Genomic DNA, 15,390 nt, shown 5'->3' with positions numbered 1-15,390 from the left:
TTTCTTCAAAGAGAGAAGTAACATACACTGTGAAAGATAGACTCCCGATGTCCAACGAATTAGCCTTACCAAAGAAATCCATGATAGAAACATCCCCCTCCCTCCCCAAAAGGACATTTAACCATCTACAGGCATTCTGTTTTATATTTACAATCCTTTACAGTAAGCTTTAAGAACACTAAAAACATTGCAGAAGCTCAATGTATTAACCAGGGGCAGGTAGATTTGTCAGGACGCAGCACACTATAGACACTTATTGGAAGGCAGGGGAAATACTAAGTTGTCTGAGGTTACAACTGGCATACTGAATAGATGATTCACAGTTGGTAGGGCTCAGCAGGAGATTGCACATCACAGTTACAGATGAAAATGGGGACCAACGTAGAGCAAATTACTAGTAATTATTATGAAAACATATGTGTCCTGCATAGACTGCTTCTGCATACCAGCATACCAGCAGTAGAACACATACCACTGGATGAAAACCACTGTTTAAACAACTGAATGTGCTCTTATTCTTGTCAATTCAGGTGAAAAATCTGAAAGAATTTAAAGACTGCAACACACTGAAAAGTGAACTGTGGACTGATTTCTATGCAGTTTTCCTTGGACAATTAAATCAACCAATGTGCTATGTGAGAACAGCAGTACCTAAATATGAATTTTAGTTTCCAGCTCTGCAAAGTACTAAATCAACTGAAAACTCAGTGATGAAAAACTTGCTCATGTTGTAAGCATACATATCAGTTTACTGAACATAAGCAATTTCTGAAGAATCATATTACACACCTCTTTTTCTTGTTAATATGTGAATGGCAGTGTATGAATGGGGAGGTCCCATGCATCTGAAATGAACACAGGCATTGCCTTTCTGACCTAACCAACCCATGAGATTCACTTGAATGACCATTCATATTTTCCAAGCGCCAGATTACTGTTCAAATAGAAAAAAGGATGAATTCCTTAAGAAATCAAAGTTTGAGATTGAGTATGTGTAAATACTATCAAGTTGTTTCTGACTTACGGTGAACTGGTGAACTAATGGCCTCCACAACATCCTAGCATTAAAAGCCTTGCTCTGGTCTTGCAAATCGAGGACTATATATCAAGTCAAGACATCTCATGTTGGGTCTTCCTCTTTTCCTAGCATTACTGTATTCTCCAGTGGCTCTTGTCTTCTCGTAATGTGACCTAAGTACGGTAGCTTTAGTTTTGTCATTTAGCTTTAAGGGGAGATATGATCTCAAGAATGTAGGTATTTGTCTTTTTGGCAGTCAGTCCACTGTATTCATACCATACAACATTTCAAATTAATCAACATTCTTCATTGCCCAGGATTGTAAGTTGCTGAAAATATTATTTTCCTATCTGTCACACACCCTCCCACGATACAAATAAAAGAGACCATTTGACACTCTCCCTTGGCTCCAACCAAATTGCTAGACTGCCTAACAGCCAACTGCTAAATGCAGCTCACAATAAAAGGCACAATAACACTGAGCTATTTTTGCACAAACATATCAGACTACTGTGCGTGCTTTTTCAGCTTGTACATGCAAAGTAAATTCTAGTCATTATGCCATGTTCAAAAGCAACCACTGGAGAAGAGATGCTATGGCTAAACTTATATTAACTATTTTACTGGTCTATATAAAATGCTGAGTTCTGCAGGGCCTGCAACAGAAAGCTCCTCTGCCAGGCATTTTGGTGAGGTTGACCAGAACCAACCCAAGGACCCCTGCACCTGATTTGTACAGCCATGGAGCTATTTGCTTGTTAATTTGTTAAACTGTTATTCTCGTTATTGTTATTAACATCCCCATTGCCATTATTTCTTTTATTTGATATAAAAAACTGAGTCCAATTCATGTGAACTGTCCTGAGCCTCAGGAGAGGGAGATATACATATGTAATGAATAATAAATAAATATTCTAAAAAAAACTTTTTGGGTCTTAACAAAAAGCATTGGTAGCAGAAAGTGCCATCAACTCACACCTGCCTTATAGTGACTCCACAGAGTTTTCAACGCAAGAGACTTCATTGCCTGCCCCAGCATCAGGGTCCTAGTACTCTTTGAGGTCTCCCATCCAAACACTAGCCAAGTCTGAGATTGGAAGAGATCAGACTAGTCTAGGCTACCTATTCACAGGAGCCAAAGTGCAGAGTACCAAGAGGAAACAGGCCCCCAACCGGTACCTCTCATCTTCCGTTTGTCAGCTTCTTCCCTACAACTACAAGGATGTTACCTTATACGATTGTTGCGAAGACGAAATGGGAGAACTATCGAAGCGCGATACGCGCACATGGAGACCACAACCAGGCACACTTTTGATAAGCCACAAAGGCGTGTGCGGGGACGGCAGAAAGAACTGCTCCCATGCTTCAATTGCCAAGGCAGGAGGTTTACCTCGCCGCTGGTTCGCTTAAGATTAAGCCTCTAGAAAAGGCACCAAGCCGAGGAGCACCAGGAGCCCATTCCCACCTTCCACAGTATTTTCGTGGGGAAGCCACAGTCACGACGTCCCACAGCTTCTTGTGGGACCCTCACCTGAGCCCCACTGCGCGCGCATGCTTACCCAGACATGCCAGAGACTAGCCCACTCTCCGCCATGTTTCATCCCGCCGCCTTCAGCCTTGCCTCAATCGCTCAAATCTATTCCTAAAGCAACCGGACACGCCCTCCCACACTGCGCAAGCGCAAATGCCGAGGGCGCTAAGAATGCTGGGATAAAGCTCCTGCCCCGCCCCCGAGCCCCAGCTTCTCAAGCAGAGGCTACCAGACTGGCTTTCTTTGACCGGGGTGGAGCATCTTGGGAAATGTAGTCTTTCATTTCTGCAGCTAGACAGACGATCACCATCATTAATGACATCCTACATTTCGCCTCAGAGGATGTAATTTTCGATGCTCTTGTTGGAATGCGAGTTGGCTCTCGATTTTCTCGGCTTCTTCGCAAAGTTCGCAAGGACTTGCCGGCTGGGTAGTCCCGCGGGAGATTTGAGTCGTCCTTAAGCGTATCCGGGTTCTTCGTCCGATGCTGGCGGGGATTGTTGGACGCTGTCGCCTAGCAGCGGTGGCGGCTTCCTCCTCTTCCTCCCTGTTTTGTAAACAGCTACGGAAAGCGGTGAGTAGGGCTCAGGAGGGATGGCGAACTGGCTGCGGGGAGCCGCTGGGCGCCACGCTGATGCTGGAGAAGGGGGAAGCAGGGGGGACGGCGCGGGGTTGTGGCTCTCGGAGAGGCGGGGGGCGTTTCAAGGGTGACCCATCTATTGTGCGTTTGTTTTTTAGTGGATGCCCATTTTGTTGCTATAAATTGCTGTAGATATCCATTTTAAAATTGCTCTTTTTCAAAGAATTGGCGTGTATTTGGTTTTCCCAGGGGTAGTCAACCTGTGGTCCTCCAGACCACAACCCTCTGCTGTAAATGATGTTGGCAGAGCGACTGGCCCAAGTCAGACAGCCGAGGAAAAAGAGAGCACACGTGGGAGGTCCATGTACACAGTCCACGGATTGTTGGGTGTTGTACTGTGGCAATAATTTGCCAATAATTACAGACAGGGTTATCCAGGAGGTGAATGAAGGCTACAAGGTAACGCCCCCATAATATACGGTCATGTGAGGTGCAAATCTCTGCCTCATTGCGTGGTGATGGTTCCAAAAACATGGTGAAACCTCTCCCCATGAGACCCCATGTATTGGGCAAATGAAAGCTGTAGAAGGAAACAAGATGATTTCTAAGACTAAAGAATAATTCTGTGAATTAATGCAAACCATTAAGAAGAAATAAAAACAAGTTTTTAAATGTTTTTTATAAAATGTCCTTGCACAAGCTTGTGGTAGAAATGATGCCCGTTGGCAAAATACACAAAATGTGAGATTCTGGAAGTCGACTTCATTAGAAGAAGAGTTGGTTCTTATATGCCGCTTTTCCCTACCCGAAGGAGTCTGAAAGCGGCTTACACTTGCCTTCCCATTCCTCTCCCCACAACAGACACCCTGTGGGGTGGGTGAAGCTGAGAGAGCGTTGATATCACTGACCGGTCAGAACAGTTTTATCAGTGCCGTGGCGAGCCCAAGGTCACCCAGCTGGTTGCATGTGGAGGAGCGCAGAATCGAACCTGGCATGCCAGATTAGAAATCCGCACTCCTAACCACTACACCAAACTGGCAAGTTCAAGTCATTCACACCCACACTAAATATGGATATAGGGTCTTATTGCAGATGCTAATTTTCTACATTTCATACCTTTACATGTATTCTCTTGCTCTAATCAAACTGTTTACTTTTTGTATTGTAACTCTGCATCCTGTCTCCCAACTGGCTCCTTGTACTTTCCCCAGTACTTTAATGTAATTTAATGGATTGATAACTTAAATATTAGATATTAGTATTTAGTGGGATTGCTCAATCTGTCTGCATAACTGTTGTACCTATTTGGCTACATATTTTATAATATGCTAGCTTCAAAGCCTGTTCCTAAGAACAGGCCTTGAAAGGGTCCCCTCCCCTGGCTCCTGGCCAGGCAGCTTAAGGTGGCTTTGGCCCGCAGCTTGCAGATGGATCAAGTGGGGCAGGTGGGGGCTGGGCAGCTCATTAGCAGGCCTAGGACAGAGCTCCTTAGCAGGCAGCCAGCAGGTCAATAGGCCCTTATTAACAGGCCCTTCACCATGACCCTTTGCTCAGGGCACTCTCCCCATACCTGCTGCTGGCTCCAGGCACTGAGGTGCGTCTTTGAGCAAAGAGGCTAGAGTCCAGGGACGGAGGGCGGGAGCTGCAGGGTCAGGGGTAATCAGGGTGCAGCCAACTTTGCTTGCTTCGCCCCGATTCGTCCTATTCCAACTTGGACAGCCGGACACATTCCACCCCCAGGCTGTTTCCCCAGGCTGTTTCCCGAATATATAGAGGAACCATGGATAAGGATTATTATTACATGTTTCCTGTGTGTAACTATCTTTAACCGCTCCTGCGGAGCGGATAAAATAAAACATTAAGGGCCCCGAGGGTGTGCCCTGTCTGGGATTGGCCCTTTCCCCTGGACTGACAATTGGAAGCACCTGCTGATTGGGCCCTCGAAGCACCTGCCGATTGAACCCTCCGATTGTCAGTCTGCCGGCAAGGGACCAATTGCGAGCCGCCGGACTGACTAATCGGGAGGTGTAAAGGAGCAGCTGGCGGTGGAAGCCGCGGGAGTGGCCGCGGTGGCAGTGCCTGCAGTAACGGCGGTGCCGGTGCTGCCTGGAGCAGCTAGTGGCGGAAGCCGTGGGAACGGTGGCAGTGGGGCCAGGAAATCGATGCCCTCGACTGTGTCTCAGCCCCAAGCCCACCCGCTGCCATTTGCTGCCTACCCTTCACTAACAAAGGTAGGCGGCGCACCGGGGGGGGGGAAAGAGGAGAAGGAGGCAGCAGTGGCAACGCCAGAGCCGCTGACGGGGAAGGCTCACATGCCGGCCCACGGACGGCCTTGGGTGCGCGGGCGGGAGCCGGAGAGCCTCCCCGCCCAACTCAAGAGGCCCGCTAGCGCCCACTGTATTTAAAGTACAGTGGGCTTAGTTTCTAGCAATAAATAATAATACTGGCCCTTCCTGGTAATATCCCTCCTTTCTTTTGATGTGATTATAAGGACTGATGTACCTTCATTCTTACTTGAACTTGACAAAGTATGCTTTCACTCTGGAAAAGGTTCTTGGTCTCTGGGGTGCCACGGGACATGAATTTGTATTAATACACCCAGTGATTGTGTCCATTCAGTGTGTAGGGTGTACATCTGGTTTAGTAAATTCATTCTGTTTTCTGTAGTCTCAGATAATAGAAAGAAAAAGAGTTAATATGAGGAGATAATAGAATGCTGAAAAGGTTGCAGCTATCCCAAAAGCACTCGTTAACTATATCAAGATCTATATCAAGATCTGCCACAATAGAAAGTGCTCCAATACTGGCTATCTCTTTTAGTATTGTCCTTGTAGCTATGGATGCAAGCATTATTCCAAACTTTAAAATCACCTTGAAAGGAGAGAAGGAGACAAAAATAAATATTTGAGCAAGATAAAAGATCCTGTTCTGGTTGGGGCGCTCTTAGCACTTTCTTAGGTTTACCAAGCGAGTATGTAGTGTATAGACAAAATGCATTGCTCTACCCACCAGAGTAATAGTGATCAAGAGACAGGATAAGTCTGACAAAAATTTAATGAATCCATTAACTTCATTTTTCTATGAACACTGTTTGCTCCTTTGTATTTTGAAATCTTTCAGTGGGTAAAGGGCTTCGTTTAAATTTAGCTTATAGCTCTGCTAGTCTGTGGTGCCTAGCCTAGAGCAGTTTAACATAGCATATTATTTGACCTGTGGTCTTAATGATTTGTTTGTGTTTGAAATATAATATCTTGGATGCTGTCATTTCCTCTGTAGATTGCTCAAGACAATTTTCAAGTGTGTGTACAAGTTTCTTATAACACCAACTGCTTGTTTCTTGTGGTGGAAACAGACCAAAACTGAAGATGGCACCATTTTTAGAATGGAAGAAGCTTATGAGAATTGATCCTGATGCTTTGCCTCGTCAAGAGGAGTTAGCCGATAATTTGCTGGAGACAGTAGCCAAGGTACATTGCCTGATATTAATAACAATGTTCTGAAAAGAACTTAAAGCAATATTAAAATGTTTCCTATTCTTAATAGTAATATAATAATATTTATTTTATGTTTAGGTTGATGGGAATGATCTGAAGGATGAGAACCCTGAACGTTTAATTCAACTTTTTAAAATATCTCAGTCATTAATGAAGGTATGTATTTGATATTGATATGTTTTACAACAGCAGTATGCCTTTTAAGGGGAGTTTAGCATTTAAATATGTAAACTCTGGTATTAATGCCTGTTTTGTAATTTCATGCATGGCCACCAGAAGATTGATGTTGATGGTACATGTATTGGTCAGTAGTCATAGAAGCGACACGTTTCAGTATACAAGTAGGAACTATTGCACATTATAGAATAACTGCTTTACTATGGCAAGGGATAGCATAGGCAACTTTCATTGCTCGGCATTCTTGCTTGTTCTTTAGCGCACCACAGAAAAAGACGGCATTCCCAGGAGAAGGGCAGGGTCATGACAAAAGTCTTAACAAATGAATGGAAGATAATAGCGGATTTGGCAAGGCTGCACTGACAGTGGTCTTTTCCATGCCTTCAGTAGGCAGTGCTGTAGTGGTCCCCTCTTCCTAAACCAGTACAGCCTTGTATCTGTGGTGAGAACCAGCCAGGACTGCAAGAGTTAGCACTGCTTATTTATCTCATTAGTGACTCGCACCAAGCAGTGGCAAGTGGCTAATGTGATAGTAAAACAGCAGGTGTGTCCATAGTAGTTCCATGTACTCCTGCAAATGGTTTGGTAGGAAACTTGGAGTTGTTTTCTCATGCTCTCAAATCTCATAAAAGAATTAGCTTACATACTGTAAAAAAGAGATAGTTCCTTGGCTTTATTTTATAACGTATTCCAAGATTCAGGATGTGTAAGGCAAAAATGAATTGCATGTGGCTGCTCTTTAATTTGCTTTTTATGTCTTCGATTTTATTACTATTGTTAGCGGACTGATTTCTGACTGATTTTGTCAATTATGTGATAATGTTAGGAGTCTAAGCTTTATGTATACCATACTTTTTATTTTGGGCAACACATCCTTATGAAATCACCTTCAACATTTTTCTTACATTTTTTTAAATATTGGTTATAGATGAAGACTCAAGAAATAGCACTGGCTTTGGAAGAAGTTGAAAAAGCTGGGGAAGAGCAAGCCAAATCTGGTATAAATACTTCCATATATAAGTACCACAAATATACATCTAACTGTATATTTCCAGTCTTGAACAGGAAAATAAGATTACATGTTTGGATAGTAGGTTTATTTGTTTAAAATATTTACAGCCTAATCTTCCAACAAGCACGGGGAGGTCCATTAAAAGATAGCAAATGAGTAAGACTGAGCCAAAAATTAAGCGTTTTTTTTTCTCTTTCTGCCTTGTACTGCTTCTTAATTTATTAGTTCTAAACAGATTATTATTACTAAAATATAAAAAGCTAGACCACATTTGAAATCTTTCACAAGCACATATAATTTTCCAGCTAAAAGAATGATAATTCTGCTATTATCTTCTAATAAAAGATGTCTCCGTGTGATCTATATGTTGAAGTAAAGGAAGAATTAAAAGCTTTCTAGGCTTAGAGAACTAATTGCATTCAAAGGTCATATGATACAGTGTCTATACTACTTGCACCACAGTTGCATGCTGTATCAGAGTATGGTGTATTAAAATATCTCCCTTGCAAAATATTAGTATACGCCTATGTCAATAAGAGGCAAATAAACAAAAGCTTATTTCTCTTATTAAAATCATTACATAAAATCAGTACATAAGTTTAAGATGGTTCTAGAATTGTTTGTTTAAAGCTGAATTTATGTTGTGATCATTACTTAATCAAATTTTAATGTAACTGTATTACTTTCTCATGCAAGTAAAGTGTTGCAGAAAACCTGAGAACAAAGACTATTACCAGATATAGAACAAGAAAAGAAAGAGGCACTAGAGATCATAATGCAGATTTACATTGGTTACTGGAACATACAAGATAATTTCAGAAACTTGTATTTTGGATATTACAGCAAAGCTTTTGACTGTGTGGATCATGAAAAACTGTGGTTGGCTTAATGGGTATGCTACAACATCTGAATATTCCGAAGCGCAACTTCTTAGGAAAACAGAATGGTTTCCAGTTAACAAAAGTGTCAGACAGGGATGTCTTTTATCTTCCTATCTTTTCAATTAGCATGCATACTTTATCAGATTACGGTGGAGTGAAAATTGTTCAAGGAAGTTGAACTTTTTGAGATACCTAGATGATACCCCATTACTGGCAAAAAAAAGAGTCTTGAAAAGACTACTGATGAAGCTTAAAACAGAGCATGCCAGAGCAGAATTACAATTGAAAAGAAGACAAAATAATGGCTCAGGCCCTGGCTCAGGTCCGTGCAAGCTTCCCTGGAGCCAGGAATGACCAAGAAGTCATTCCTTTGGGGGGTGTAGGGCAACAGGTGGTCCTTCAGATATGAGTGAGAATCACTAGAAAAGGCAATAATGCTAGGGAAGTTGAAGGCAGCAGGAAAAGAGAAGACCCACTGTGAGTTGGATCGACTCAAAGGAAATTGTGACCCTTAGTTTGGAAGACCTCAACAAGATCTTTAACACTAGGACATTTTGGAGGTCATTAATTCATAGCGTCACCATAAGTCACGAGTAACTTTATGGCACTTAGCATGTGCACACACATAATTAGAGGTTGCGCCAAGTTTATTCTGCAAACATTGAAGCATGTAGTTGGTTAATTTTATGTCCTATTTTATTCCATCAGAAAATCAGTTAAAAACAAAGATGATGAAACTGGAAAAGGAATTAGAGGTATGTTAAAATGCTAACTCGGGTTTTGTTGTTGTTGTGTATCTTACAGCATTATTGATAAAGACTAGTAATCAAGCCCACTGTATGACTAATACAGCGGGCTCTAGGAACTTACGGTTTGGCGTGTGCTCCCCTGGGCGGCGGTTTTTCTTCGGGGCCTTCCCTGGGCGGCGGCTCCCTCGGGGCGCGGCCTGATGCGGCGAGAGGTACTTCGCGCCTCTCGCTGCGTCAGGCCGCCAGGCAGGGAGCCCCGACAGCCGCGCTCCGCGCGACTGCCGGGGGTCCCTCGGGCGTCAGGCCACCAGCAAAGGAGCAACTGCGAGGCTCACAGTTGCTGGGGCTGGGAATCAGAGGGACCAATCGGCAGGTGCTTTGCATCCCTCCGATTGTCTGTCCGGAGGAAGGGTCCAATCCGGACCCTTCCTCATCCCAGACACATCCCGCCCCAGAACCCCTTACTGCATTATGTAGTCCGCGGCGCCCGCGGCACTGCGGGCGGTGTTAAGATGTATAGCTACAACAAGAAATAATTATTTGTTCTGGTTTTTGGAGTTGTTTATTTATTTAAAACATTTATAGGCAACCTTTCTATCCAAATAAAATGGTGGACCATATTTTCTGGATTTAGATAAACTATTCAAATTCAAGCTGAAATCTGTACAAATTAAAAGTATCATCCAACTGTTTTTCATCACGTTTAAATCCTAGTGAAAAATTGCCCATTGAAATAATTGGTGCCTAATTTGCCTTGTGTCCATGGTACTTTACATTTTTGCTGTATTTGAAGCTACAATTAAATGTGATGTCTAGTAAGAGTTTTATCACATTCTCAAATGGATCAAATCTGTCCCCAACCTTTTTATCACCGGGGACCAGTCAACGCTTGACAATTTTACTGAGGCCCGGGGGGGGGGTAGTCTTTTGCCGAGGGACGCCATCACCACCTGAGTCCCTGGTTTACTTGCTTTCCCGCTGGTGCTTCTGACTTCCCGCTGCCCACCGAGGGGCGCTGCCAGCAGCAGCTGCGCAGTGCCATGCCGAGGGGGAGCCCCAATTATGGCGGCCGCTGGAGAACACCAAAGGTGAGCCGGTGGTAGAGAGGCAGGGGAAGAGGCCGAGGAGGAGCCGCAGCCCGGTACCAAATGATCTACGTACCGGGACCGGTCTGTGGACCGGGAGTTGGAGACGGCTGATCTATAGAATGTGTCATCTATAGAATTATAGAAACTCTTTCCTATTGCAAACACGATAAAATTCACTTAAATTAGTTAATTGATAGAAAAGTTCTCATAGGTTTTCCTGCAGATTTAAATGATGAAGATAGTATTGTGAATAAGAAAGTATATATTATTGCATTGTATTTTGAAAATTGTATATTTACTGTAGGAACTCTGGATTGAATTATTAGTGGATTTTTAAAAAAAGTTATGCATCTAGATATGTAGGTTACATACATTTTGGTTCTAATTCAGTAGTTGACATGGAGCGATTCAAGTGAACTTCTGGATTTTTTCGTCTTGTCGCCAAATTTTGTGCTTAAAACACTGGAAAGCATTTTTTAGTCTCCATGAATGGTTTGCCTTGCCATTCTGAACCTGGGCCTCCGGGGAGGGCGGTATATAAGTATGATTGATTGATTGATAGATAGATAGATAGATAGATAGATAGATAGATAGATAGATAGATAGATAGATAGATAGATAGATAGATAGATAGATAGATAGATAGATAGATAGATAGATAGATAGATAGATAGATCCTGAGTAAAACAATTCAGTGCACATCTTGCATACTTATCTTGGAGGCCAATTAGTGAAATTTTATTTTCATATCTTTTAAGGTAGCTCAGCGATCTGCTGGTGGCCGCGATACTCGTTTTTTGCGTGATGAGATCCGTCAGCTGGAAAAACAGATTGAGCAAAAGGACAGAGAATTGGTAGAAATGGAAAAGGAGCTAGAAAAAGAGAAGAAAAACAATGAACAGGTATGTGGCATTTTAACATGGCAGCGGTAAAATAATTTAAAAAGGAGAAATATAGTTTAACATTTAAAATAATAGTAGGGATCTTCACCAGCTTTCAAGTGTTGACACACTGTAGACTGGGAGTGTTATTGAAGTAGAATACTATAGCTACAGTGTATTGTGCAATTCAATTTGTGTTGTACGTTAATGTTTTAACTGACGTGAACTGAAAATAAAACAATTGCAGAACTGTAATTGCCGGAGAAGCAGCGAGGCGATCGGATGACAAAAGAATGAAAAGTTTGCTAAAGGGAAATAGCAGAGAAGCTCAATGACCTTTTTTGCTTATGTGTTCACTGTGGAAAATGTGGGACACCTACCACAGCTCTATTTTCAGAAATGGAGTCTGAAGAACTGAGTCAAAATGAGGTGACCAGAGATGAAGTTCTAGACCTGGGAAAATGAAAAACCAATAAATCTCCAGGTCCTGATGGCATGTGTCCAAGAGTTCTTAAGGAACTCTGATGTGAGATTGTTAATCTACTAACTCATATGTAACACTTATCACTAAATTCAGCCACTGTGCAAGAAGACTGGAGGGTAAGAAACCTGACACCAATTTTTAAAAAGGGACCCAGAAGGGAATCAGGAAATTAAAGGTCAGTCAACCTATTGTCAGTCTCAGGGAAATTATCATAACTCTTATCAAAGGTTACATGAACATTTACCATATGGACTCAGTTGCTCCGGGCTGCAGCCTGCTGGTTGAGCTGAGGCAGGTTGCCTCGCCTCTCCCTGCTCCTGGATGGGGGAATATTTGGACCAGTGCACCTTGTCCACCCCAGATTTGTGCTCCTGGAAGGGAGCTGGGGCAGTGAGGTTCCGTCATGCTGTGGTGCAGTGTGGATCTTTTTTTAAAAATTATTTTAAGAACGTGGTATTGTGGTCCACCATAATACCAAGTTCTTAAAAACAAATTAAAAAAAAAACATGCCTCAGGTGGCTCTGGGCTACTGTGCAGCATTGTCATTTCCAGGACACTGTAGTTGATAAGCAGGGCCAGGACGGCCCAAATTTTCCCCTGCTGCATGGGGGAATGTGGGCCCTGTTGCTCCCCAGGGCAAAAAAGTGAACACGGATATATACACATTCCCTTGCCATGGGGCCACAGAGGACCGGAGTTGGGCCAAACTCGTGATGTAATTTAGTACTGCTCATTATTGCTCCTCAGTTACTTTGCAGGTTTCGTTGAATCTTCCTTCCACTTTAAGCAAGCAGAGTGTCCAAATAACACCAGACATAATAAAACCTCGGTGTTGTTGCATTTTTTAGTTATAATATAATGATGATTGCTTTCAATATCCTATTTATTTTATGTATTCATGGGAACCAAGAAAACATGGGTGCTTTCTTCAGGATGAACTTGCTACATTTTTTCCAATTGATGACAAAATGGAATATAATAGAACATATTTCTGTCATTCCAGCTTGCTCTTCGATGTGAAGATGCAGCAGATGAAAACAGCAAGTTGAGAAGAGAGGTTTGTAAAGAGTAGGAGAATCGGGGCTACTTGGATAGCTTATGCTTGCTTCGCAAAGGATTGGTCCTTGAGATGATATGTTCACTTTTTCCCTTGAATCCTGCAGTTTAATTACTGACTTCCATTAAAACTTGGTTTGCAGGGCAATTTTAAGCCATAGTTTGCTCAACATTGTTAAACTAAAGCAGAGTAATGAAATTGCAGTGCGAGATGGGTGAAAGGAATTCATGAGGTTTGATTCTAGCCATTTGTATGTGAGAAGGGTCTCAAGAATTTTGAATATTTAAATGTTTTTTACAAGCTACTTTTTTTGCATGCACGTTTCTGTGAAAATTACTTCATTTTCATTATTCTATATTTTTCCAGGTGTATGCTATCAAGCTTTCTTGTTGTTTATGGTTACCTTTTTGCTTCTACTTTTTCTTTAGTACTTTCTGTGCCTTGCACCCAGTCTTGTTTTTCTGTGAGGGCTTAATTTCCCCCAAATTTTTCCAGTGCTTGTGCTGAGTTCTAGTGCAAACATTGTCCTTGTAGCACAGGGGATCTTTTGCCCTAGAGAGCCAGCTTGAGGTAGTGGTTAAGAGCAACAGCTTCTAATCCGGCAAGCTGGGTTTGATTCTTTGCTCCCCCACATGCAGCCAGGGGTGGCCTTGGTCTTATCACAGCACAGCACTGATAAATCTGTTCTGACCAAGCAGTAATATCAGGGCTCTCTCAGCCTCACCCACCTCACAGGGTGTCTGTTGTGGGGAGAGGAAAGGGAAGGTGATTGTAAGCCACTTTGAGAAGACTTCAGGTAAAGAAAAGCGGCATATAAGAACCAACTCTTCTATAGCAGCATGAGAACTCATAATTAGGAATTGGCACAAATCAGTTCAGGAGCCAAAAGTTGTCACAGATCTGGCCAAGTTTGTGGCCCCTGAACTGAATTTTGGGGAAGGCACTTTCCCAAACATTTCCCAGACTTTTGCCCAGTTTCAGGGTTTAGGGAATTTAAGCCTAACAGCTGGGCAGGGCAGTCCAAGTGGGGGGAAGTGATATAATTGGCACCTGTTTAAACTATCTATCCTCCCTACCAATTTGAAGTGTCCTTGCCTTGATGTTATTCTGTCAAAACTGCAAGCCATTGAACCCTAAATTTTTCCTACTCCTTGCTGGGGAGGGAAAGGCAGGGCTTAAAAGTTGTAGCTGTATACAGTCAGACTGTAATAGAAGCCAACCATGTAAGCCTTCCCTTTCCTCCCAACTGGGAAGGGAAAGGTAGGACTTAAATGGATCACAAGTATGCCTGCCTTGCTCTCAGGTAGTTAATAGCTGCCAGTGATTTCCCTCCCTCGCTGAGCCTGCAATAGCAGCCAACCATTTCCTTCTACCTCTTTGGGGAAGGAAAGGGAAGGCTTAAGTGGATTGCAGGCATGGATTGCAAGCACTGACTGACTGTAATAGTAGCCTGCCATTTCAATCTTCCCGTCCCTTTCCCTTCATCTGGGAGAGGGAGAGCAGCCATATAGCCTGAAAATGGCTTTGCTGGGGAGGGAAAGGGTGGACCTACCAAGCTATTAGGTTTAAATGGCTGGCAGTAATTTAACCCTTCCCAGGTGACTCCCCCCCCCCCCTTTTCTCCCACCTGTGGTCTGGAGAAAATATTCCTAACTTGTCAGTTTGGTTTGGGGATTTTTGTTTGTGATTGGTTCAGGTTTTTCCCAAACCAGCTTCTGGTTCATGCCCGTCCCCACTCAGAATGTTAATTTGCTTGCTGTTTCTTGCACAGTGTTACTGCTTCTTTCTATTAAAAGGGAAAAAATCCTTTAAAATTTGCCTACTGCGTTTAAACTTCTCTATATTTTCTGATTTTCTTTCTTATTCTGCTCTATTTCCTTTGAAGAAAAAACGAATGAAGAAAAAGGTGAGATTTCAACCTAGTTAACAGATGGTAGGAGTACTGATAATATTTGTATGCTGTTAGCTTGTCCTGAGAAAGTAGATGAAATAGTGACACCATTAAATTCTTTGTTACAGTTCTTCCGGACTTCTTGCATGTAGAGTTTTTACACTCTGATTTCTCCTCTCTCTCTTTTTGTGTGTGTTCAGAATGAACAACTTCGTCAAGATGTAATTGATTATCAGAGACAAATAGATTCTCAAAAAGAAACGCTTATTTCACGAAGGGGAGATGATTCTGATTACAGGTCACAGTTATCTAAAAAAAACTTAGAGCTTGTACAATATCTGGATGAAATACAGGTAAACATTGTGTTAAAGTATCTTATCACACATGGAAAATAGCTCCAAACCAATGCAACCTCCTTTATTGGCCAAGTTGAATGGGTGCAAGTGGCAAGTGTTAGCAGCTCTCCTCCCCTTTAAAAAACCACAACTGAAAGCCTGGATTCCTAGCTCCATCTGATCAAGGGCACATGCTTGCATGTGATTATGTC

General features: G+C 42.6%; 2 protein-coding genes across 7 annotated transcripts in view; one reads left to right on the top strand and one right to left on the bottom strand.

Moving 5' to 3' along the window:
- TMTC3 (transmembrane O-mannosyltransferase targeting cadherins 3) overlaps positions 1-2,727 on the bottom strand; it is a 36,642-nt gene extending 33,915 nt beyond the window's left edge. Inside the window, exons 1-2 of one of the 3 annotated variants that reach the window (XM_077338984.1) lie at positions 2,578-2,680; positions 1,025-1,191 (exon numbers count right to left, since the gene is read on the bottom strand). The gene's annotated coding sequence lies outside the window, so the exon portion shown is untranslated. Of the gene's footprint in view, positions 1-1,024; positions 1,192-2,408; positions 2,433-2,577 lie in introns of those variants that run through there. The other 2 variants (XM_077338983.1, XM_077338985.1) reach the window with 2 other exon arrangements.
- Positions 2,728-2,769: 42 nt separating this feature from the next.
- Positions 2,770-15,390, top strand: part of CEP290 (centrosomal protein 290) — a 75,322-nt gene continuing 62,701 nt past the window's right edge. For 3 of the 4 annotated variants that reach the window (XM_077338981.1, XM_077338982.1, XM_077338979.1), the window contains exons 1-8: positions 2,770-3,123; positions 6,406-6,596; positions 6,702-6,779; positions 7,729-7,798; positions 9,402-9,448; positions 11,289-11,432; positions 12,899-12,952; positions 15,044-15,196. In XM_077338981.1, the coding sequence (XP_077195096.1) occupies positions 6,495-6,596; positions 6,702-6,779; positions 7,729-7,798; positions 9,402-9,448; positions 11,289-11,432; positions 12,899-12,952; positions 15,044-15,196 (648 nt within the window). In that variant the 5' untranslated portion in view covers positions 2,770-3,123; positions 6,406-6,494. The remainder of the gene's footprint in view (positions 3,124-6,405; positions 6,597-6,701; positions 6,780-7,728; positions 7,799-9,401; positions 9,449-11,288; positions 11,433-12,898; positions 12,953-15,043; positions 15,197-15,390) is intronic. The other variant, XM_077338980.1, reaches the window with a different exon arrangement.

This window comes from Paroedura picta, chromosome 5 (genome assembly GCF_049243985.1).
Source record: "Paroedura picta isolate Pp20150507F chromosome 5, Ppicta_v3.0, whole genome shotgun sequence".
Classification (NCBI taxonomy): Eukaryota; Metazoa; Chordata; class Lepidosauria; order Squamata; family Gekkonidae; genus Paroedura; species Paroedura picta.
Note: the sequence above shows the minus strand (reverse complement) of the source record. Positions and strands in the feature narration are given on the sequence as shown.